Source organism: Acanthopagrus latus, chromosome 12 (assembly GCF_904848185.1).
Source record: "Acanthopagrus latus isolate v.2019 chromosome 12, fAcaLat1.1, whole genome shotgun sequence".
Taxonomy (NCBI): domain Eukaryota; kingdom Metazoa; phylum Chordata; class Actinopteri; order Spariformes; family Sparidae; genus Acanthopagrus; species Acanthopagrus latus.
In genome coordinates this window covers 20,289,596-20,313,531 of record NC_051050.1, presented here as the reverse complement: position 1 = coordinate 20,313,531, position 23,936 = coordinate 20,289,596, and the positions used below count along the sequence as shown (strand labels likewise).

Here is a 23,936-nt window from a genome sequence, read left to right as displayed (position 1 = left end):
CACGAATAATAGTCATTAAAAGTCAGAATTCTGAGATAAAGAATCCAAATTATGGAATAAAAATGTGTATTAGATTTATAAATCTTTTTTTTAGATGCTTATAAAACAAATGTCTACTCTTAGTACTGATGGAATATCAAATTATAATGTATTTAATACTTCTTATTGGTTTTTCCAAACAAACAACACACTTGGCCAGTTTTCAATGTGAACTTCATTTATTATGATCACCTGAAGGGAATTACAATCAGATTTGCAAACTGATGACAATAAGCACCAACATGTTGTCATCAAAGACTTAAAAACAACATACATACATCAATTTCTAAAAAAATAAATGCATAAATAAAAATATTATAAATACACAAACACAGGAAGAATTGCAGGAACACACCGATGATGACAAAAAGACATTTGTTTCAAATTCATATAAGTACACGTAAAAACTATTATTACATGGTTTATAACACACTTCATGATCACGTGAAGCAGATATACAGAGATTTTAGTTAACAAAACTGTCAACAATTATAGAATATGTCTCCCAAAATGTTTCCTTTCAGAACTGAAGGTTTTTATCCAAGTTGAGCCAGTTAATTATAGATCAACAAAGACTCTGCTGGCTGTTCATGTCTCATGATTTAGTGTTAGCCAGTCGAGCTAACGTTCTCCCCACTTGGTTGAAAGCCAGCTAGCTGTGTTGTTGTGGGAAATGTGGAAAAACCCGTGTGTCTTATCATCGCGGCGGTTATCAGCGAATAGTGAGAAAGTCGTTAGTGGCGGCGGCTGCGTTTCCATCACGGCCCGCTTCACCACAGGAACCAGTGAACCTCACATGACTCCGCTGACTTCGTTAGCCCGGAGGTCAACGGGCTGATAAACATCTCCCAGTGCTCACGCTTTAGTTTTCATTAACTGCCCCTCCAGCACTCACTCAGCTCCCCAGACCAGAGACATGTGGGGGGAAACATAAAGTTGGCTAACTCCGTTTATCTACAGGTACGTGCTGATTCAAGCTTTAATGATTTCCCTGATTCAAAACCAAACACAGTAAAATCTCCTCATGAGCACGATGTTAAGTCAGTTACATAAAACCACATCCAAGGCCGTGTTACTGTCGCTGTGGGGTTACTTTTCCGACTATGTTTTCCAATTAAATACCGCACAAAAGTATATATAGACATTTAAACCACATCCAAACGGAAGTGAACAACACAGAGAGACGGACTATAAAAGCAGGACTGTGGGAAGCAAAAGGAAACAGTCAAGTCAGAGAAATCGTCTAAAAGTGGAAAGCTGAGATGGCGCTCGAGTCTTCTGCGGTTTCAGTGCAAAAATACTTTTTGTTTAACTGTCAACAACAATAAAAACACAGAGGAAACACAAACCAGAAAACACACAAGACAGAATATGAACAAGCCTGTTCTCCCTTTTTCCAAAAGTCAGCTGGAGGTTTTAATCCGTGATTTCTGATCAATCTTTGTTGGGACATTAGGGAAATGTCTGAGATAAAATAAAGTCACAATAATCTGAAAAGAGAGACACTTTTATAGTGTTTGAGAGTTTCATATGTAACGTGACAAGAGAAATGAGACGTTCTCGTTTCTCTCAGTTGCAGACAACGACACTAAATCTGGACCCAGCGTTGGAGGCGGAGCCGCGTTTAGTCTTATGAACGCTGCTCAGTGACGGTTAGAAGCCAAAACAGCTCGACTTCCCGGACATGAAAATACCCCAAACTTCTGTTTGGCCTGTAGAGATTTACCGCCGACTGAGCTGACTAACTTAATGCTTTCCTTTCCTCTTACTAGCTTTCCTTTCCTTTCTTTCATTTCCTCTTACTACCTCTCTTTTCCTTTCTGTTCCTTTCCTTTGTAAGTGCAAGGCCAACTTGAGTAACGATAAAATAATTTAATCCAGCAGCTCTCCTCGACTTTCCCAATTTTACCGAATGGCTCAAACAAGTTGTTTCGCAGCGTTGTGAGGCTAAAAAAAGAAATGAAAGCAAACATTTTTTTGTTGCTGTAAAGCCCCAGAAATGTTTGTTGGACATCGAAAGGTCTCCTGATTTTCAATCGACATGATTTTTTTTTGTATTTTTCAGGTGAAATCTTCCTTTAAATTATGATCAGACGATCACAGTTTGAGGATGGACTGTCAGACACATTAGTTTAAGGAAAGTGTGACTCACTGGGGACAGAAGGCAAAGGTGTCGACAGTGTTACATTGAAAATATAATTGGAAAGTATAGAACATATCTCCTTCCTGTCAAACGCTGACCAGATTCTTCTTCTCTCTGCTCGTAAACGCCACATCTCAGTCACCTGGGGATTAGAGAGGCCCAGCTGTCCCCGTCATATTTACCCCTGTGGGTCTACTGATCATACCGAATCAACCTTGACGGATTATATCCCAGCAGACCTTGTACCTGAAGGCAGCATAATGCTCTGAAAAGATGTTGATCGTTTTCGTCTCACTCAGGAGAGAAAATGGTTCTGTGTTGTTATTTCTTTAAGGCACCTCATTCACATCACAATACATGAATATATAAATTATGAGGAAAAGCTTTGATTGACCGCAATCTCGCAAATACATAATCTGTCTGACCTGATAAATTACTGTAAGAAGCATCATAATATTTTCAACAGGGACAGAAGAAGAAGCAACAGCATGTGAGAAAACTGTATTTCAGCCTTTCAAATTAAAGCTACAGTTAAACTGCTCGTCTTTGGAATAGATGGATCCTAAAAGCTAGTAAGAAGAAGAAGTAAGAAGAAAATGTTAAACGTCATAACTCTGTGTCAGATTTTAAAATAAATAGAGGTTTTATTCTACTTGGTTTGAAAATAATGAGCCTGAAAAAGAAGTGTTTAAATAGAACATACAGAAGTACTTAATCCCCAAAACAAGTTATTTCCCTCGAATCTATAAGGTCTGAATCAATTCTCTAAATGTCTAAATGTTTTTTTTTAGCAGATATTACAACTTTATTCCTTAGATAAAATATATTTTTCTCTCAAGGTAGTACCTTATTTCAAACAGATTTCAGTTTCTCAGAATTTCTTTTAGTAAAACTTCAACCTTGAGATATGACAACTTCTTTTTGAATGCAGTGGCACTTAATTCACTACATATTTCCACCTGTCCTTGTTGAATTCTAACTTTATTCTGAACATATTTCTCCTTCAACAAAGAAGTTTGACTTTATCTGGAATCTGTTTACTTTTCTTAACATATTACTAAAATGATAATTTATTTGAAATTATTACCTTTTTGTTAATATTCCCACTTTTTCTTGAGATATGTCTGAAAGTAGTGGGACTCAATTCTCTACATAATTTAGATTTTTCTTGTTGTATTCTAACTTTATTACTCTTTCCACAAAGACTTTACTCTGAATCAGTTCTGATTATTTTCAACATATTATTATACTCACTATTAATACTTATTATACTTTTTTTTAATGTAAATTATGACTATTTTGAAATAGTTCAACTTGTTCTTGTTTTGAATACTCTTTCAATTAAATATTTAGATTTTACAGTGTCTGTAATACTCTGTCATTGTGATCATTCACTTGTCTGTTTGTTCTTGGTGTTTGTTTTTGGCTTTTCACATCTTTGTTCTCTTTGTTTTGGTAAGAAATAAAAAGCTTGAACTCGTCTGTTGTGGATTCGCTCCCTCTTTCTGAAGAATCCTGGTTTCACTATTTTCTTTGTTCAGTCGAAGACTGCGATCACCTCCTGCTAAAACTCGAGGTCCCAGCCAGACTCTTCGTCAACAGGAGGGTCTTCGGTGTCCTCTGGGAAATAGTCAAAGTTGCTGTTGTCCAGCGGTCCGTCCACCTGATGGAGGAAAACAGGACGTTAATGCTGTCATCTGTGTGCTGTCGGCTCGTAGAGACACTGAAGGACACCCACCGTGGGCGTGAACGGAGAGTCTATGGTTCCCTGGCGGAGACCGTCCCAGTTGAAGCCCTCAAACCACCTGAGGGACAAGGACATGTTGCCATGACTACAGGCTCATCTCCTATAGAAGAGCGAAATCTCATGAAAAGCATCTTCACAGTCTCACTTGTGTTTCTGTATGTCTTTCACTCCATTCTTCTGATTTCCCAGCCTCTCTGAAGGGTTGTCCCTGAGAAAACACGGGTGATAAAAATGATTACGAGGACAAAACAGCACCGTGTTGTACTTTATCTGGACGCTTCAGGCGGACTGAAAACCTGCAGAGTCGTTTGATGAGGTTGGCAGCACTCTTGGTGATCTTCTTGGGGAACTCGATCATGTCGATGCCTCTAAGGATGATGTTGTAGGTCTTCATGGGATCAGAGCCGGAAAATGGAGGACTGGAGTTTGGAGAGGAAGACGTGGATCAAAATGAGCTCCAACTTATCCAGTTACTCATTAAAGCACAAGTCATTATTACCTAATAATATCTTATAATAGTTTATTAGTCACAGGTGTACTTTTACTCTGAATACTTTCAGTGCTTTCTAATTCCCTAACCCTTCCTGAGATATTATGACTTTTTTCTCAAGAGTTCATTATTTTTATATTTTTGCATAAAATTACAACTTAATTACATTACTTTATCAAATTATGACATTTTTAAAAAAAGATATTCTGACTTTCTTCAATGAATATCCGTTGTACCTGCCACTGAGCAGCTCAAAGACCAGTATTCCCAGAGACCAGCAGTCAGCTGAACTGTCGTGGCCTTTGTTCAGGATGATCTCCGGGGCGACGTACTCGGGAGTCCCACAAAATGTCCACGTCTTCTTCCCCAGACCCACCTTCTTAGCAAAGCCAAAGTCCACCTGGAAGAAAGGAAAACACACGTTGTGAATATCCTCTAAGAGAAACCTGATCCACTTCGTCTGAAACGTGTCCACACCAGCTTGGCGTATCCACGGCTGTCCAGTATGATGTTCTCAGGTTTGAGGTCTCTGTAGATGATTCCTCTGGAGTGCAGGAAAGCCAGCGCCTCGATGACACAGCCAGTGTAAAACCGAGTGGTGCTGTCATCAAATGAGCCCCTGAAAGGTAAACGACTGACACTGAGGATGTCTCGTTCTCTCAGAGCCAAAAACACAGACACACACTCACACATACACAATCACACACCTGTCTCGCAGCTGCGTCCACAGCTCTCCTCCGAGGCAAGCCTCCAACAGCATGTAGAGATATTTGGAGTCCCTGAAAGTGCGGTACAACCTGCAGGATGACAGAAGTTAGACTAAATGAATAGTTTTGTTTTACACCTGTGTAAATCCTCGCAGTCCTCAGACACGTAAAAACACCATCTGACCTGATGATGAACGGGCTGTGAGCCTCCATCATGATGCGGCGCTCCGACAGGATGTGGCCCTGCTGGCTGGTGTCCAGGATGTGGCGCTTCTTTAACACTTTGAGAGCAAACGATCGGGTGGTGTCATTCTTTAACTGCACCTGAAAACCCACAAATGTCCGCTCAGTACAGACAGGAAGAGAGCATGTATCTTTACATTATCAATCGCCGCAGAGCATTTTCACATCCTCACCAGTTCCACTCGACTGAAGCCTCCCATCCCCAGAGTGCAGATTATATTGATATCATTAAGCGTCACGCTGGAGAAGAAGTCGGCCTCTGCCTGCAGCCTACAGGAAGCAGAGGAGGACACAGTAAGAAGAAGAAGTTCAATGAAGTTTCCTTCTGAATATATGTAAAATCAGCAAAAGAAGATGTGATTAATGTTTGTATCCACCCATTGTGAAGAAGAAAATGCGCATTCCTACTCATAGACAAGAGGCCTGTGCTTGTGACAGTGTGGGCTGTAATGGTCTCCTTCCCTGAGCTGTTACTTTAGCTTAGTTAGCTAGCCAAAGAGACATGATGTTTTCTAGTCAAAGAAAGAAATTCTCTTACGTATAACCTTTGCCGGATTTACAAGAAGGACCAAGTAATTAAGATTTCGTCATAGACGGTGTTTCACAACATTTATGAATTTCCTTCTAACACCTTACTCACAAAATTGTTACATTTTCAAAGGGAGTCTGGGGACTTTTATCTCAGGTGACAAAGAAGTAGCCTATATTGGTTACTGAACTTGCATATTGACAGGTTGTTTTTTTTTTTACACAAAGAAAGAAATTTCTTCATGTATAACCTTTGCCAAACTTATAAGAAGGCCAGAATATTCAAACACTTGTCATGTTTGTTTATAAAGCTTCTCCGAAACACAACAACTCATAAAATTGTGCAAGTTCATGAGGGAGTCTCTGGACTTTTTCTTGGGCGACAAATAAGTCACTTACATTGTTTTCAAACTTTATTGTCATTACATATTTAAATTGTGCTTGTTTGAGTTCTGTTCTAGTATTTGTGTATGTACTTCTATATATTTTGTACTCTTGTGTCTTATTGGCTATTCTATCTGCTTCATATGAGGTTACTGTGATTTCAATCTGTTTATATTCGGACTTGTTGCTGCTTGATGGATGTGCTTTCATGCTCCAAACATCTGAGTGTCAGCTGACCTTCTGATGAGTGATCCTGTGATTGTGAGGCATGAATGAAACAGCTGACGCAAATCATACTACAAGCACAACTTCAGTGCTTGTCCAAACCAAAACTCAGTCAGTTCAGTTTTGAGTCGTGTCGGCAGTGTTGGGAGGAATGTTAACGGATGCGACCTTGTAAGATTTCCATTAACTCGGGCTTTTATTCAGAGGGAAAACTGTAGAAAAATACAGACTCTCGAAATGTTGTCATAATGTTCATCTGACCTTCTACAGCAGCTCTTATATAAACCTCTACATACACAAGGACACTTTCCCAAAATATAACGATGAACTCACTTTGCCTTGACCTCATCGCTGTCATACTGCTTGTTGTTGACATCATCCAGTCCTCCAATCAGCTGTTTGAAAGACCTGGGAAATATGTGCAAATGAGCAGCAGAGCAAACAAGCAACACAAAGATGTCTTTAGAGAGGAGAGCAAAGTGAGCCACAGACTGCCCCGGCGTATGAAAACTGATGTTCATGGTTAACAAAGATCCTCACTGACTCTCTATCAATGACCAGGCATGTGACATCTCCCACAGCGGTGGCACTGGCTGTGCGAACGTCCTCTCTGCAAAAGAGACAAAGACGTGAGACAGAAGTCTGTGAATTATTGTTGGGCTGATTTTTGCAGTGTTCAGTAGAGGATTCCTTAACGTCCAAAACACACCAGAGATTTCCAGGAATCCATTATTTTCATCAAGGAAGCGTCGAGGGGACTAAACACTTGGGTGAAACCGGGAGTCTGAGTAACATGTCTGAGTTGAGGATGAACTAAGTGAAGTGAGAACAAATAGTAAAGCCACTTTGACAGGATTTCTTTGCTTTTTGACAGCGTCTTTTCAAGTTTTCATGCGTGGGAGAAGCATTCTGTGCCTCCTCCGTTCACGAGTAGGAGGAGGCAGAACTTGAGGCAAATTTTAGAGGCAGCAAACTTGCATACAGAGTCCCTGATCAGACCCGGTATGAACATCCATCCTGAGTGATCTGATCGCAAGTGGACAGCTCTGTAGATTTTCTTGTCTGTGCTGATTCAAACTGTGCTGCGGCCATTTGCTTTACCATCATCAGTCTATCTTCTGTTTTTAGCTCATCTGTTGTGGAAATGTGAATCCCTGCTGCGTCGTGTCAAACCGAGCAGAGCCGGGCCGGCAGATGTGACAGAAAAACAGCCAATCGGTTCACACCTGGTATTAACACGCGTCTAGCGACCACTTGTGATCAGATTTCGCTTTCCAGCTCTATAGGCAAACAATCATGTAGGTCGCTGGGACAAACTGACATGATCTTTTTTTTACAGGAAGTATTATCTTTATGTCTAACATTTGCCAAATTAACAACAAGGCCCAAATAAATCAGAATTTGTCATCGACAGTGTGTCACAATGTTCCTAAAGTTACTCCTGACTCAACCATCATAAAACCGTGTGATTTTTTTAAGGGAATCTGGGGACTTTCTACGCGGACGATAATGACGCGGATGTCTGCACAGTCGGTTCTCGGACTGTGGCTAATCAAGACGTACTGCTCAAACGGTCAAGAGGGAAAATTCCTGTGAATGATGAGAGGCTAAAAATTTGAAGACTGAAAATACCTTCAGAAGTTTTTAAGGCAGTATAAATAACGCTTTGCTTCTTCAGTCTTTGGTTCTGAGATAACAGACAAGATACATACTGACTCTAGACATCTCAGGTACAACAAACACTGCAGCTCTCTGCTTAGATGGTGGGGCATCAATATTAAAACATGTAGCAATGGTAAAGTACGAATGATAAAGAATGATTCTCAGGGAGTTTGTGTGTTTGTGTTTCACCCTTTCAGAGCCTGCTCTCCAAACCAGTCCCCTTTAGACAGAGTCTTCACAGGCACCTGCTCGTCACTGCCTGAGTTCTGCTGAGAGATTTTCACCTGTAGAAATCACAGATCACAGCCTCTGTTATCCTGTGTCATTGAACAGTACAGCAGTTAAGAGCCACAGTACCACAATGACCCTGTTTGACGACGGAGCTGGGACCAACTCAGCCAGGCTGAAGCCTTGAAACCATCCCATTTTCCCTCTCTGCTAATTGCTCTCTGTTCATCCATTGTCATCCCTCTTCCTCACCTGTCCTTCACTGATGATGAAGAATGTGTCCCCGGTAGCTCCCTGACGGATAATGTAATCACTGTCGCTGTAATGAGTCTGTTGGAGAGCAGAAAGAAGTGAATCATGTGCATACAATACCTCAGATTACTGAACAGAATGTTTCCAGAGATTTGTATTTGTCAGACTGGGGGAACAGATGGCAGAAACAGATACTGTACGTCTGTGAGCGAGCGCGAGAATGAGAAATTGTTTGGAGAAAATCGTCACCTCCTCCAAAACATCAGCCAGTTTGCTGAGGATGTCCTCGGGTAGTGACTGAAACGAGGGAACGCTGGGAGGAGAGTTAAGAGTGAGAGACGTGAGTCATTCTCATGTGGTGAGAGCTAAAAACGGTGAAGTGGGGAGCATTATGTGTGAGCTGTACCTGCGGAGGAAGTCTGTGTACTGGGAGAGTTTGATGAGACCAGTCCTCATCATGATGGTCTGGAAACCCTGACGGTCGATCGCCCAGAGCTTGATATCAGTCAGGGCTACAGACACATAGAGAAAGAGAGGGAAATAAGAGTAAAAGTAAACTTTCTCTTGTCTCCAATGACCAGGGTTATCACAAAAAAACATTAAAGCTTTTTTAGAAATATACATAAATAGACATGGGTCAATGAAAGTAAATCTGTGTATTATGTGTCAGAGTAGAAAGTTCTTGAAAATATTTTGTTTAAGGCTACATCTTGCTAACTGCGTGGAGGTATGTTTTTTGCAGACACACAATAAGAATGGAGCTTACGTATGTGATGTTACATGATGTTACGTATTTGACATTACGTATGTGATGTTGCATGATGTTACATGTGTGACGTTACATGACATTAGGTATGTGATGTTACATGATGTTACGTATTTGACATTACGTATGTGATGTTACATGACGTTGCATCTGTGATGTTACGTGACGTTACGTATGTGACGTTACATGACCTTGTATATGTCACATTACATGACCTTACGTATATGATGATGCATGATACCATATGTGACCTTACGTATATGATGTTACAAATGTGATGAAATAGGAGACATTTTGTGTCTAATTGTTACACTCAACTTAATTAATTAATTAATTGAAAATGACTTGCATATTCATATATTCTGGGTTTTTTTAGGGAAGGGAAGTAATTCTGGGATTTTTTTCATCACGACAAAATACCTAAAAATCTGCTCTCTGTTGGCATGCCTGATGTACATTAATGAGTAATGGTACATTAATGAGTAATGCCTATGTTAGCCTGGATGCTGATGGAAAATGGTGCTAAAATGCTCATCTGGAGGTTTTTTGTTTGAAAACTCTGTTTTTAAAAATACTCAGCCTAAAACCAATCCCTAACCTTCATACTCTCCTTTGAGGTAGTGAGGACCGACCTCACTCTGCAGAAATGTCCTCACAACGATCAAGTGAAATTAAAACTGAAAAACACACGCGTAAACATCAGTGGTTATCTCCCTCGGTTAATCCCATCAAAGGTTTAATTTTACAACCTGTTTACATCCTGCTGCTCTGCGTCACAGTTGGAACCAGAACACATTATCTTACAATCTTCACCTCAAAGGACAGGAAAGTGTTTAAATCCAGCAGGGCAGGTGACACTTTTCAATCTCCTCCATGTTTCTCAGGCATCACCGTCTCCTCTGTACTGATGTTTAATTACATGTATGCTCATCGCCCCTGGCCCTCTCTAAACCCCCACACTCTGCCCCGTCCTCCATTATTCTCATTACCACAATCTGTGTGAACACACTTCAGTATGGAGCTCCTCATCCACACTGAGCATCAAGTGCTTTTCAAACTGCTCATCCTACAGCCTCGGCTTCATTTTACAATTTAAAGGAGCACTTCATCAATTTGTCGACAGTTGCTCGGGAGGGAGTTCTTCTTCTTCTTCTGTCGGAGAAAATAACCCTTAATGATGTCTTCATCGTTATCTCGGCAGAGATTCAAACTAGCAGCCCAGCGGAGAGATTCAGCCTGCCAGACAGTTTCGTGAGCAGTTCCACATATTTGGAATTTATCGTTTAGTACAGACAGAGAATAAAATTTTGACTTTTTTTATTTTTCCCTAGTCTTATTAGTCTTATTAAAGTAATCATTACAATTTCAAATAAAGTTGCTCATTCAGTGCATGAAAAGTGGCCCTTTAGTGCACATCTATTATTAAGCTACAGGAGACCATGCACTCAACATGGGGATAGTTAGTTCAATCTGAGCCAAATCAGTGAATACGTTCAGCTGATACTTGGTTGGTATGTCTTATAGTCCGTGTTGTAAAAAGTACCTCAGAGTCATACATGGGTAAAAGTAAAGATATCATGTTAAAATATTACTGTGGTACAAGTGAAAGTCACCCATACAAATAGTATTTGAGTAAAAGTGTCTGATATTAAATGTACTTACAGTAAGCATCAAAAGTACAACTAAAGGTAAATTATACATATATGAATGTGTATCTCGTATCCAATGAGCTGACTAATTATCAGATCTGATTTTCTGAGGACAGATTTTTCTGATCATCTCTGTTTACCGAGAGGACTTGTTTAGAAACAGTTGCCTCATAACAAATCCAGTAATTGAGAAGCAACGTGACTCGTTCGATCATGTTTTTTGTCCAGATGAACGCAAGTCCAATATTCACTCCATTTTTGCTCTGTTTTTTGGTCTCCACCACCCGTCTGGCAGGGAAAGCTCTGGCTCTTTAGCTGCTAAGCGCTCCGCTGTGTTCACCAGCTAGTTTTTATCTGTCTGTCTGCTGTGTGGTAGCAAACACAACTGTCTGCTTGGACTGGAAACAACACTGATGAGCCACAACATTAAAGATGTGTCAGAAAATACACCGAAAAGACTGCTTCTGTCCAGTCACCGATTCAAAATAACTACAGATAAACGTTGTAACTGCTCAGACTTCCAATCGAGAGCCTGATTTCTTTGGTGATAATAAATGTGCTTTCACTCTTTCTCTCAGTTGAATGACATTGAACAACAACAAGGAAGCTGATTGAAACAGAGGAGACAAAAGGTGAACTCGGCACCTCACTTAAAGATAAATGAGGTTTAAAGAGCTGTCTGATTTTTTTTTTTATACCTCACACAGCCTAGGAAAAGAGCGCTGTAAACAAATTCTTGCCAAAAACGCATCGTTTTATCAGTCGTGGTCTAGGCATCCCTCCAGCACATCAAAGTGATACACACAGATAAACACACCAACAGAAAAACAGACCGACACCACATTTAAAGCCAATCCATCATCTAATGCGCGACCATCAGGAAAATAAAGGGATTTAACTTGCAAGAGCAACAACAAGCTGAGTGTAATAACGTCAACAAGCGAGGTGAAGGAGACGGAATGAAAAGTGACACGAGTGGAAGTCGAAGACATCAAGAGAGCTCGTCAGTGGTGAGTTTTCTCCTTCAAGATGCGTACAAAGTGAACATATTTTCCAGTTTCTAACCTTGTATCCCTGTGGTAGTTGCTCAGTTGTAAGGTAAGCTGAAGAATTTTGGATTATCTTTCCTATAAAAACATTTTTCTTATAATTCGTAGACATGAACTTATCACTATATTCAACATGGTTTGGGCCCGTCGTATAAAACACTTGACTGTCACAGGGAATATAAAGTTGTTCACTTTCTTGATGAGAAGTTGATATTACTCTTGTGTCAGTATGATGCAGCCGGTTGGCTTAAGGGAAACAGCGAGTCTGCTCTGTACAAAGGTAACAAAATCTATCTAGCAGCATCTTTAAAGCTCACTTATAAACACGTTATATCATGGTTGTGTAACAGAAAGCGAAACTGTTCGAAAACGATAATTCGCCATTTTACGTGGGTTCTTTCTTGGCTGTGACCAATAGCTTCCTGGACTCTCTGCCGGTTGCCTGGCAACTACTCAACAACCATCGGCTCTTCTTACAGTTCAAACTGATAACACTGTTATGAAGACGGATAATATTTTTTTTAAATAAAACCTCTACAGAGCTTGTAGAAAGGTGCAGAATAAAAATATGTCTTCTCCTTAAAAACATTATTTTGATTGTGAATACATGATATCAAAATGATTGTTAACGTCAACAATCTTCATATGTTAAAGCTTTCTCGTTAAAGATTTCTCGATTTTCAGCAGCGTTAGCTAGTGCACAACCTGGCAACAACTTGAGGCGAGGGGAGATGATTCAAACATTAGCGTTGCAAGGGGATGGGATGCCAAACTTTTACCAATTGTGAAACAGATCCTGGCTATAATAATCAAACCATAAGCTGCATCCAAAATCAGTCCACCATTTCTCTTTCACGACTCTTATACAATCAAAACTACGTTAGATGGTGTTTTACACAGAACCATCTGGGATGGTAAAACATGTTTTTACATTGAGAAAAGCCTTCAGTGGTTCTTTGTACTTCCGTCAATGAAGAGTACTCTCCAGTTCTGACATAACTGATGCTATAGCAGCTATGCTAACCTTGCTGCTCGTCACATCTAAACCACACCCGAACCACGGTGGGACGGCATCAAGCGCATAGTTTAAAGCCTTACAAGATGGAGTTACAAGATCACAATCATATAATTTCATGTAACCAATGGTTCAAATTTACTCCGTAGTATTCAGTCAATTGACATTTTCATTTGTCAGCTTACCCTTTAAAGTGCCAGTTCACACAACATAACACAATCTGATTAGCATTCTGTTTTATTTACTCAGATTTTGTGATTTGTTTCTATGATATCTGCTAATATTGAGATATAACAGCATTAAGCCCCACATTTGAAAACTCAGCACGTCTTTCTAAGAGAGAGGAATAACCACAACAAATATGTTTTGTGTGTGTGTGTGTGCGCAGCAGTATTTTGAAAGAGCTCCACAGGTGATGGCAAAAAAAAAAAATGTTGTACAGGGATGATGATTGTGGTTGACCTTCATCACAGCTTCAATTTGCCAGTATATGAATAAATGGTAGTGCACCATTAAAGCACTTTCACAGTCTGAAATCATTTCACTTCCAGCAGCACTGATGGATGTGGTGGCCTTCATCGTGACTGTCGGGGTCACATGTCTGTGACACTGACTGACAAAATCACGAGCCCTTTCTGCCATGTCTGAACATCAAACTGCTCGAGGATAATGGGCTTGTTGATGGGAGCGGCAGGTTGCTACGTCCAGTGTGTGGTAATTGTATGTTTTGTGCGTTTACCTGTTACAGTTGCTGTGCGAGTGCAGTTGTACAGGATCGCCAGCTCCCCAAACACTTTTCCTTGACCGATGGTGCAGAGTTTCTTTCCTTGTTTAGTCACCTCAACCATTCCCTCTGTTAAGGACAAAGCAGTGGTGTCAACTTAAGCTAATGACAACATGCTAACATGCTCACAGGAGATGCTAATATTCAGAAGATCATGTTAACTAACTATACTTTCGTGTTCCCCTCAGGATAAAGTGCACTTTGAGGATTTCCTGACTTGTCATTTGCGGTATCATCAGGTCACATTTGACATTTTTCCAATACTTCGGTTTAAAAAGAAATACACACAAAACCAATGTCATTCCCTTTAGCTTCAGATGTACCACAGTAGACACCCTTACCTATGACGGTGAACATGGTAAACATCTTACCTGCTAATGTTAGCATTTAGCTCAAGTGCCGCTGTAGCTTATCTGTGTACAAGAAAGTTGACAACCCTGACTTCACTCCACAGTTACCATTTTTATTTACAGTATTTTTCTTTGATCATTTTGATAATGACCTCATCAGCGAGGTCAACTAGACAGTCAGCTAGCCTAGCTGGCTACTAACGATGAAAAACAAAGACTACTTTATGAGCAATGAGGACAGAGCTTTACTGCTCCCTTTTTGCAAGACAGTGTGTGTCATGACAGCTAATGTCGCTAATGGTGATCTAAGACACTGAGGTGATTATCAAAATGATCAAAAACACTGTATACAGAAACAAAATCTAAATGTTATAAACAAGATGTATAGTACAGCTCTTACTAAGTGTGAAAAAGAGCCATTGCGACCTAATGTTAGCTGAGCTGATGGCTAGCTAACGGTAAATACTCTACGCTAGGTTAACTGTAAAAACAAACGTAACAAACGTAACTAACTACAGCTAGAGCTACCTTTGCCTCCAACCCTATGATTATGTGACAATGCTGTTTCAATTTCCTTCACTTCTCGGTTAGTTTGCAGTATTGTTAACGGTGCAAATAGTGATTACATTTACAGTAAAGTAGTTGAGATATCCTTTTACAGCCATATACTTAGCGTTTCAACATTCCCTAATACACACGGCATGCACAGACTGGCAATAGGCATCACAATGAGAAGAAATCCAACCTAACTAGACCCCTAAGGAGAGCCATGAATTCAAAAGAGAGGATTTAGCTTCTGTTAGAACTAAACGACTTGGGCTCATCAGGGGTGTTTTAAACAGCTCTTAAAAGAGACGAGGGAGCAACGCACCGCAGCAGCGCTGCCTTTCAGCCGCAAGTGTGTGAAAGACTGGCTGTCCTTGAGAGGGAACAACAATTAAGGCTTTGATGAGAGAGAGGAGCGAAGGTGTCGGGAACACATGACTGAACCGGACTGAAGCCACGACTCAAGTCTCTGTGCTTTTCATTCATGCAGTATGTGTGTGAGCAGCGTTTTTTATCACTCCACACACTAAAACATCTCCCAGACAATGACCTCACCCTGATATCACCTCACCTGCTGGCTTAATGTTCGTCTCCTCCCGCTATTTTCTCCACATTTTACATGGTGTCACATAATGCCTCTGATGGAGCTTCTGTTTACTCGGGCTGATAGAGGCTATTTTGCAATCTTGTGCTGCCTGCGCTCAAAGTAATGGCCTGTCCGTCCATATCAGACCAATTCAGCGCTTCACCTTGAATTACTGTAGTCCCACTGGACAGAACAGGCTGTGGTCTACTGGGAGGATAGTTTATCTTGATAGTAGCAGTGTTGCCTTGTCTTTCCTCTTGTTTGGAACAAATTTAGATGTAGGTTCATGTTCCCCGCAGGATGAAACAGTGAAGTTCTTATTTCGAGGTAAAGAACAACTTCTCATGGCTAGTTGGTGAACTACTCTAGCTGTAGCATTTTGAAGCCTCGAGTTTGGTGCTTTGGACATTGCCTACGTGGTTCTTTGGAGCAAGAAGTGAGCATATTTTGACAAGAGGCTGGAGGTGGAGACGATGTCCTGGCTGGATCTGACTGAGAACCGGAGGACACTCTGTGGTAGAGACTTGTGAATCACAAGGAAGCCACACCCTAAAGTGTACCCTGCTTCATCGTCTAAATGGGAGCATCGTTTAAAAAATTAACATCATGCTGTGTTGAGATTAATTGAAACTAGCGGCTGAGACGGTAAACTCACTTGGAAGCTTTACAGAGGTAAAAAAAATCAAGTGAGAAGTAAGGAGATTTTCTTATATGATTGAATACTTGATTGACCAGGCTTACCCTCCAGAACGTAGACCATGGAGCCGTCGTCTCCCTCCTGGATGACACAGCAGCCCTTGGCTAAGCTGGTGGGGTGCATACAGTCCATGATGGTGAGAATCTGCACACATGAGCCGACAAATGAGTGTTTTTTTGTTTTGTTTTTTTCAAATCACAAGTACGAGACAGAAGGTGATGAGAGAGGTGTCATTACCTGCCCGTGTTCCAGGTGTTTCATGAAGTCGTTGTCCATTAGAGCCCTCTGGATCAGCTCACTAGACCTACAAAAACAGGAAAAGGTCAGAAAGGGGGTTCATCAATGTGTGTGTGTGTGTGTGTGTGTGTGTGTGTGTGTGTGTGTGTGTGTGTGTGTGTGTGTGTTAGTGTGTGTGGGTGTGTTCAGCTCACTCTTTGCTCTTGCTGTAGCTGGTGAGTGTAACGTCGGTGAGCTGGGAGGGGTCCAGCGCTGTGGGCTCTGCGGAGATGGCCTGTCTCTTCGTGCGCTGAGGCTCATCAGGTGCTGCAGGAGGCTGAACCGCTGCTCGTCACAGACACATGAAACAGGACATTCATTCAGCAGGCACAACCTGCCGGTCACATCCACACGCATGAGCTGCTGGGCCCCCATTAACCCCCTCGTTCCAACCACATATCTGCTGGAATATGACGGGGGTTAATTGTGGGTTTGGACAGACCTCAGCGTTCACAGAAGAGTCTGATGAGCGTGCTCAAGTGGCGTCGCTCAAGACGCATGGCAAGTTTTCAAAATGAAACAAATTTCCTGGTGTGGAGTTAGAAAGATGTGAGTTTACGTAGCTTGCATTGTAGGTAATGTAGGCACCGGGTTTCGACAAAGAAGAAGAACGTGTGGAATAAGAAAAGATGACACCTCTGGTTTTGCTGCATCGGTTCTGATCCTGCTTCAAAAAACTAACGATCGTGACACTGTTAGAGGAAACAGGCGATCACAGGGGGGATGATTTACCAATTACATTCAAGGTAAATCATCTCACATAACACTAACCAGCCAAATCAAATCTGCACACGGTGGCTGCTAAAATCCAAAAAAACCCCCAAAAGGTATTCTCCAGAGCCCGAGTTCTGTTTGTCTGTTCTAGGCTGCTGGAGAAACACGGCAGCCTCTGTGGCGGACGACCTGCTGCCTCTGGAGATGTAATCGGCTTATTCTAAGTTAACAGAAAAACACAACGATTCTTCATTTCAGATAATTAGACACTAATGAAAACATGATGCAGAATATTATCTCCACACTGGACCTTTAAGCACAATACTGAATTAATGAACAACCCACATCATCCCGGTGTCCCAGTGGTTTGGACCTTTTTCATATTTTCAACCGGCAACTTCCTGAAGTCTGAGTCTGGCTAGAAATCCTTTGCTGCATTATTTACAACATCTTCTTTTTTTTTCTTTTCCTATCTATTGTGTGTGTGTGTGTGTGTGATGTGTGTGTGATGTGCAGATCAACACAATCAATCAGTCTGTCTCCTGACAACACAAACTCCAGTCGCTGTCAAACAATAAGCCTGGAGCTTCAGCCACAGTCTTCTTTCACCTTCAAGCTGCAGCTCAGCAACACGCGGCTGTGTTGGAATTAAACAAGAGCACAAAGGATTTCTCCTCCGATCACGTATTATATGGTTCATGGAGGCAGTGACGTGAAACTGTTGACGCAGATATCGGTCATTTCGTCTGATAAAACAGTTCTCGCGGTTTTGTCTTCTTTTCCTCTCGGCGGCTGCATGTCAGGGGGAGAGAAACCGAAGCGAGTGACTCAATGAGCGAATATCTTCTAAATGAGAAAATTACACGTTGTAATTATATTTTGCGGTCTTCCTCCAGCCGGGTCACATCCTCCGGGTTTTTTCCTGGAATTGCAACAATCTGGGGGCAGTTTAAGCTCAAATTCAAGTTGATTTATCTTCTCAAGTATAAAGAACTGGGATGTCTTGATGAGTAGGATGTGAAACAAAACAAAATAAAATGTAACGTGTGGAATCATTGTAAATATATAATAGCAAACACTTAATAGATATTTATAGGCAACGTTTTTACTTTTTGGGACAGTAAAATAAATTGATAAAGACATATAGAAGGAGTATGGAGATTTAAAGATAATATAACACATCAACTAATTTGATGTCTGATTAGCAAAATATGCTATTTTCTACCACAAGGGGTCTTCCAGCACTGGAGGAAAGAGTCAGATGCAGAACCAAACCTTCTGGAGGAATAAACACCCAGAGTCACATCAGATGCCGCTCCGATCTGGAGATATCAGAGAATACCTTTTTACTTTTGGGATTAAAAAGTGGATTTATCTTCACTTCTGTTAATTAACCTGACTGCAGCAATGATCCACGGAGGGGTTGTAAGTTGTTTATGGTCTGTAATGTTGACTGCTGACTGTAGCTGGAGGAAAAATGTGCTTTAACCTCATTTTATCTCATTAGAGAGAAGAGAGGAGAAGAAGAAGAGAGAGATCAAGAGTCTTTGGTGAGTGATTGACCTGAATTGTGTCGTTGCTCGCTAGCTTACAGCTAATGGACAGTAAACCAGTGTGGCTTTTTGGGGTGAATAAACCCAAACGATCTCACTGTCAATGTCGCGTAAGTAACGAAACGAGAAGTGCAGACTTCCTCCCTCATTCTCTAACTTTCTCCTGGAAGTTAAAGCCAAATAAAACACGCCGTTGGAAGCATTTGGGATGATGCAAGCACACAACTCAACGAAATCTAAAACAAAGATCCAGTAATGTTTAGTCATCAACACAGACTCATTTCATATCATATCTTACCCTGTCAGGTGTTTCTGCACTGACTCACCTGCGTTCACCGCCTCCCCGGAGCTGACCGCCTGCTGCGAGGCGCTGCGGTGTCGGTCCAGTTCTATCTGCAGCTGCCGGATCAGATCGTCTTTAGTGTCCAGCTCCAGCTCCAGCTCGTCGATGAGAGCGTCTCTCTGTCTGAGCTCCTCGATCTTCAGCTGCAGAGCCAGCTGAAGATCCCTCAGAGTGCCGGTGCTCTTAGAGACAGCCATGTAAAAAAACAAACTGGAGGAGGAGGAAGAGGAGGGAAAAAAAATCATGTTACATAACATTTGCTTAAGAACTCTACTTAAGTAAAGTTTGTGGTACTTATTTGTTACTTTAGAGTTTCCATTTTTTGCTACTGTTCCTTTTTTTCCTTTGCAGGTTATATCCTCGTGAGTCATGATTTACTTTCCACTTCCTGTCTTTGTCTTTTTCCCCACGTGGTTTCAATGTACACCTGCGCTTTTTGCTAGCCAGTCAGCCCCTGTGGATTTAATAGTGCTTTCATATAGTGCTGCAGGAATAATCGTAAAACGTCAACCAATTTACGTGAAGAACTCAGCGAGTCTGAGAATATTTTAGTAGACATGTTGCCGAGTTGATGCCGAAACACGGTGGACGAAAGTAAACACTGGGTTGATGGTAACGTGCATCTTTATTAAATATATTTAACATTATCCATCTCCTTTGCTCTTCTTTGTCACTTAACAGAGGAAACAGCTGTCAATGTTTTTTTTTTTAACCCTCTGAGCAATGAAATGCAGAACATCATTCATGTTCTTCCCTCATTCCGACTTGACGCAACATAAACTGATGTTAGAAGAACAGGGACTATCGGATTCATTCTTCTTCGTTGGTTCTACTGTTTCCTGTTCCCTGGTCCTGCGTTCTCTCCTTTTGCTGCCACTGGCTTTCTGTTGCTCTTCCTCAGGTTTCTGTATTACTCTTTTCATTTTCTCTGATTTTCCTCTACCTGTGTTTTGTCAATCCCTGGTTTTATTGCCCGCATTTTGGATATTGGACTTGGACTACTGGCTTTTTATGCCTTGCATTTGCGTTCTTTTATGGCCTAACCTTTGCAGGAAAATGAATCAAACAAATAAAATAAAATGTCTTTTTATACATTAAAAAAAAGCTTTATTGATCCAAGGTGAAAACGCAACAGGACACTGAAAAAAATAATGATTTGCCACAAATGTTGACTTCAGAGTCAACGTAAATAACGTAAATATCTCCGTATGATTATATTAAATCAATGCAGACTTGGTGACTCAACATGATAGAAGAACTGCATTAGATGTGACTCTTTAAGCAGAACTTGTGCAACAGAATTACATGGAATGATATGAATATGTGTAATTAAAATGATTAAGACATATTATTGTTTCTTTGAGTGTGTACCTATATATAATGTTATTGATATTAATACAATAATATGATAAATATCTGAACATCTGTCTGCAGAATGAGCATTTTTTTTAAACCATTTTAAAGCACTGTTTAAGCAATGAATGCAGGATTTGTATTCTACAGAGCATTTCAATGCTTCTTTCACTCAAGTTAAACATGTTGTTTCTTTGTCTTCTTCTCTACTCCAACAAGCCCGTTTGTCTCAGTCACTTAGTGAAGATCTAATTAACACCACATACACAGTGAATATATATCTTGAAGTCTGTGAACTGATCCATCATACTCACTTTTTCTAGTCTAGAAGTGCGGATCGTTAAAACGCTGTCAGCCGGAGGAGGAGGAGGAGGAGGAGGAGAGTCAGTCCTCGGTCGGTTCTGCCTCTTAATTTCCGAGCGGGACGAAGAGATCAATTAATAAACCATTCAGATGTAACTCAGTGAATGAACACGTCCAGGCGATGTCGTGGCTGTGGACACAACAGCAGCGGTGGACCGGAGAGAGACAGACTGAGCTTCAGAGGACAGAGGAGGCGCAGATGAGCACAGCTGGGGTTGACAGCACTACTACAAAATAAAAGTCCACAGGAGTATTCACATCAGTGCTCCAGTAAAAGTACTAAGAGCAAGCTGTGAAAATACTCAAGTGACAGTTCTGCTTAAAATGTTACTGAAGTAAAATTATGTAAGTAGAATCAAGAAAATATACTGCAAGTATTAAAAGTAACAGTACTCAATGTGGTAAGACAATTACATATGACATCACTGGATTATTATGTATCACGCTTTAATGTAAAAGAAGGATTTTACTATTTAAATTAGTTGAGGTAGAGCTCATTTTGAACTATTTTGTACAAGACTGCAAATACAGGTTATTTTTATTATTATTTTTTGATTATTTTCTTAATTTATTATATTCATTTATTTGTTGCTTTGTACAAATTGTAAAAACACTGAGAAATGGGGTCACAACCTCAGCAGCAATACCGCAATACATACCATACTCTATAAATATAATGAGATAGGCAATGTACGCCCCCTATGGCAAATATGATTATGTTTACAAATGTGCAATTTTAAACTTAAGAGATGCTGCTTACATGTAAGGACTTTGCTGATATACGAAGTGTTCTACTTAAGTGTATATTTAAACATATCTTCAAAATTGAGGTTTTGCTATTTTTACCTTATTCTTATGTAAATATATGCAACACAAAGCCATGACATTCATAACATTTCAGGACAAAAGTCTGTATCCTAAATACGAAAACGTGTACGTGGTAGTGTCTCATAAAATCGACCAAATCATACTTTATTGTACTTTGATTACGCTGTCATTTTTTACGTAGCTGTAATACTACAGTCCGCCGTTGGGGGGCGGAAGCGCGCCGTCACTGTCTCTGTCCTGTTAAAATCTGTGTTTCTGCCGTAGAAGAAGAGAAGAGCAAACCGGAAGTTCCTCTTCTTCTTCAACATAACAAGCAAGATGGCGGCGACAGACGAAGGAACAAACCAACTGGAGTTGTATCCTTTAACGTCAGCTCTGCATATTCAAATTTCAGTAATAACTGTGTTCTTTAAAGAGCTATCTTTATGTTTGTTTAAGAAAGACGCCATGTTAACGGTTAACCATTAGCTCAGCGCTATAAAGCTATGACGGCTAACCGTCCTCCTGCTGCCCACACTGGGTGAACCTGAGTGAGAGGCGCCGCTGGGTGTCTCCGGAGTGAATGTCTGTCCAGTAATCGATTGATAAAGAAAATAATGGTTGGCTGCAGTGCTAATCTTAATGCGTATTAAACTGGCGAAAGGATTAGCAACCTAACCCAAATTATCAGATAAATGTAGTGGAGTAGAAATACATTATTTGCCTCAGATGAATGCATTTATTGATTTATATTCTGTAATCTGAACTGGTAGACAGTTTTAATCCTCTAATCAAAATTGCACTTGAGTAAATGTTTTAGGTACTTTGCTTCAATCTCTGATATATTGACTTTACTGTCATTGCCCACACACAAACAACAAAAGAGAACATTTTATTTTTAGACAACAGACAGTTTGGATAGAAACATTTCTCACAGACAGTTTTTAAAAGTGTTTCCCATCAGTTAAAGGAACATGCTGTAGATATGTTTGATAGATTCCTTGACCCTCGTGCAGCTCTCTGGAAGTTCCCTTCCCGTCGTCTCGTGAGGCCGAGATCGCTCTGCGCTCTCTGTCGCCCGACCGAGAGCCGAGGAAAGGCGGCATCAGCAAACAGCTCACAGTGTCCGGCAGCAAGCTGTCTGTGTGAGAAAACACGGCTTCAGCCCTCCTCCACCTTTATCCGACAGTCACAGTGTTGATGTCTGCTGCTGAACTTCTTCTTCGTGTGTTTCAGGAGGTGGAGCGCAGATGAAGCTCGGATCCTCAGAGTGTCTGTGAACTCATTCCTGGATCATCTGTCGCTCGTTCTGGAGACCATGGAGATGTTTGGGCCTCCTGTTTCACAGTGAAGCCTGACAGATATTTCAGGACTGAATAGATCCTTCATCCTCCATGTGGAGTCGACTCTGGGAGACAACAGGGAGTGACTCTGAGGACTGGCAGCTTTGTTTCAAGCAGGAAAATCTGATGTCTGATTCATTAAGTGGGACTAAGGAGCCGGTGGTTTGACTGTAGTTTGCAGTTTTTAGTTTAACCACCTTTGTTAAAGGAAAAAGGCTTTTGGTTCCTTACAGACCAGAGAGATATCAGTAGAACTGGATCTTGAACAAGCTCCAGAAACCCTTAATACTCTGTGGCTGCAGCTTGTCAGATGCAAGGATTTTCTTTTTTATGTCTTTACAAATCAGATTGAACAAAACAAGTCATTTAGAGACATCTCTTGTTCTCTTGGCAACTGTGCTAAACATTTTTGACAGTTTTCGGAACATTCTATAGACAAAGCAGTCAATCAAAAGAAGGACCGGCACTTGATTTTAAGCCCCGCTGTTGAGGATTAATAAGCAGTTATCATTTAATAAATGGTCTAGATGCACTATACTGTAGTTTTAAGTGTTTATTCATGTATTTATAAAATTCCTGTGAAACTTCCATAATTGTATCATGTTATATAGACATGATAAACTATGAACACAGTAAAACTTCATCTAATTGTTGACACATTTTGTGCCTTCACAAATGTCTGCCCATAGCTACATTATAATGTGTAATAAACCATTTAGTACATGTTGATGAATGAGGTGATGATTTTTTTCAGTGACTGTGCTGTACAGAGTTTTTTTCATTAAAGAGAAAGTTGTTAAATATGTACGCTTTTAAAGATTTTTATTGTTGACACTCAGTACCTCCTGCAAGGAGGTTATGTTTTCATCTGTGTCTGTTTGTTGGTTGGTTGGTTTGTCATCAGGATTTCACAAAAACTACTGAACGAATTTCCACAAAACTTCAACAGAGGAATAGCAGAATAGCATTCATCACCAGCAGTATTAAATCCTTAGGTGTTGAAATATGGTATTGAATGAGACATTTAGACACTCGATAGTATTTCCATCGGTATCATAAAAGTATCGATGTTCAGTATCCAGTCATGTCTGAGA

The 23,936-nt window shown here is 40.6% G+C and overlaps 2 protein-coding genes across 5 annotated transcripts; one reads left to right on the top strand and one right to left on the bottom strand.

Moving 5' to 3' along the window:
• Nucleotides 1-205: 205 nt before the first annotated feature.
• On the bottom strand, nucleotides 206-21,238 carry LOC119030328 (cGMP-dependent protein kinase 1-like). 4 transcript variants are annotated; one of them, XM_037117803.1, is made up of 21 exons: nucleotides 20,644-21,238; nucleotides 18,960-19,186; nucleotides 16,522-16,651; nucleotides 16,328-16,394; nucleotides 16,135-16,234; nucleotides 13,867-13,980; nucleotides 9,055-9,160; nucleotides 8,898-8,961; nucleotides 8,649-8,726; nucleotides 8,358-8,452; nucleotides 7,051-7,116; nucleotides 6,840-6,914; nucleotides 5,543-5,639; nucleotides 5,311-5,450; nucleotides 5,127-5,216; nucleotides 4,897-5,038; nucleotides 4,656-4,819; nucleotides 4,226-4,348; nucleotides 4,075-4,137; nucleotides 3,921-3,987; nucleotides 206-3,845 (listed from the first exon to the last, which is right to left on the bottom strand). In XM_037117803.1, exons 2-21 carry the CDS (start codon nucleotides 19,171-19,173, stop codon nucleotides 3,747-3,749), a joined length of 2,094 nt encoding a protein of 697 aa, XP_036973698.1. In that variant the 5' UTR covers nucleotides 19,174-19,186; nucleotides 20,644-21,238; the 3' UTR covers nucleotides 206-3,746. The 4 variants fall into 4 exon arrangements, with proteins under 4 accessions (XP_036973698.1, XP_036973701.1, XP_036973699.1 ...); XM_037117806.1 differs by lacking the exons at nucleotides 16,135-16,234; nucleotides 16,328-16,394; nucleotides 16,522-16,651; nucleotides 18,960-19,186; nucleotides 20,644-21,238 and adding an exon at nucleotides 15,379-15,396; XM_037117804.1 differs by lacking the exons at nucleotides 16,135-16,234; nucleotides 16,328-16,394; nucleotides 16,522-16,651; nucleotides 18,960-19,186; nucleotides 20,644-21,238 and adding an exon at nucleotides 14,283-14,650.
• A 546-nt stretch (nucleotides 21,239-21,784) lies between these two features.
• On the top strand, nucleotides 21,785-23,647 carry LOC119030329 (EKC/KEOPS complex subunit Lage3). Its single transcript, XM_037117807.1, has 3 exons — nucleotides 21,785-21,876; nucleotides 22,516-22,644; nucleotides 22,736-23,647. The coding sequence occupies exons 1-3, from the start codon at nucleotides 21,839-21,841 to the stop codon at nucleotides 22,848-22,850; spliced, it is 282 nt and encodes a 93-aa protein (XP_036973702.1). The 5' UTR covers nucleotides 21,785-21,838; the 3' UTR covers nucleotides 22,851-23,647.
• The last annotated feature ends 289 nt before the right edge of the window (nucleotides 23,648-23,936 follow it).

Coding starts and splice junctions, on each gene's coding strand:
- LOC119030328 (XM_037117803.1), bottom strand. CDS start 19,173: ATGGCTGTCTCTAAGAGCACCGGCACTCTGAGGGATCTTCAGCTGGCT. Junction 16,395..16,521: donor AGCTACAGCAAGAGCAAAGA/GTGAGCTGAACA, acceptor CTGTTTTTGTAG/GTCTAGTGAGCTGATCCAGA. Junction 4,820..4,896: donor GCCGTGGATACGCCAAGCTG/GTGTGGACACGT, acceptor CCTTTCTTCCAG/GTGGACTTTGGCTTTGCTAA.
- LOC119030329 (XM_037117807.1), top strand. CDS start 21,839: ATGGCGGCGACAGACGAAGGAACAAACCAACTGGAGTT. Junction 21,877..22,515: donor GGAACAAACCAACTGGAGTT/GTATCCTTTAAC, acceptor ACCCTCGTGCAG/CTCTCTGGAAGTTCCCTTCC. Junction 22,645..22,735: donor TCCGGCAGCAAGCTGTCTGT/GTGAGAAAACAC, acceptor CGTGTGTTTCAG/GAGGTGGAGCGCAGATGAAG.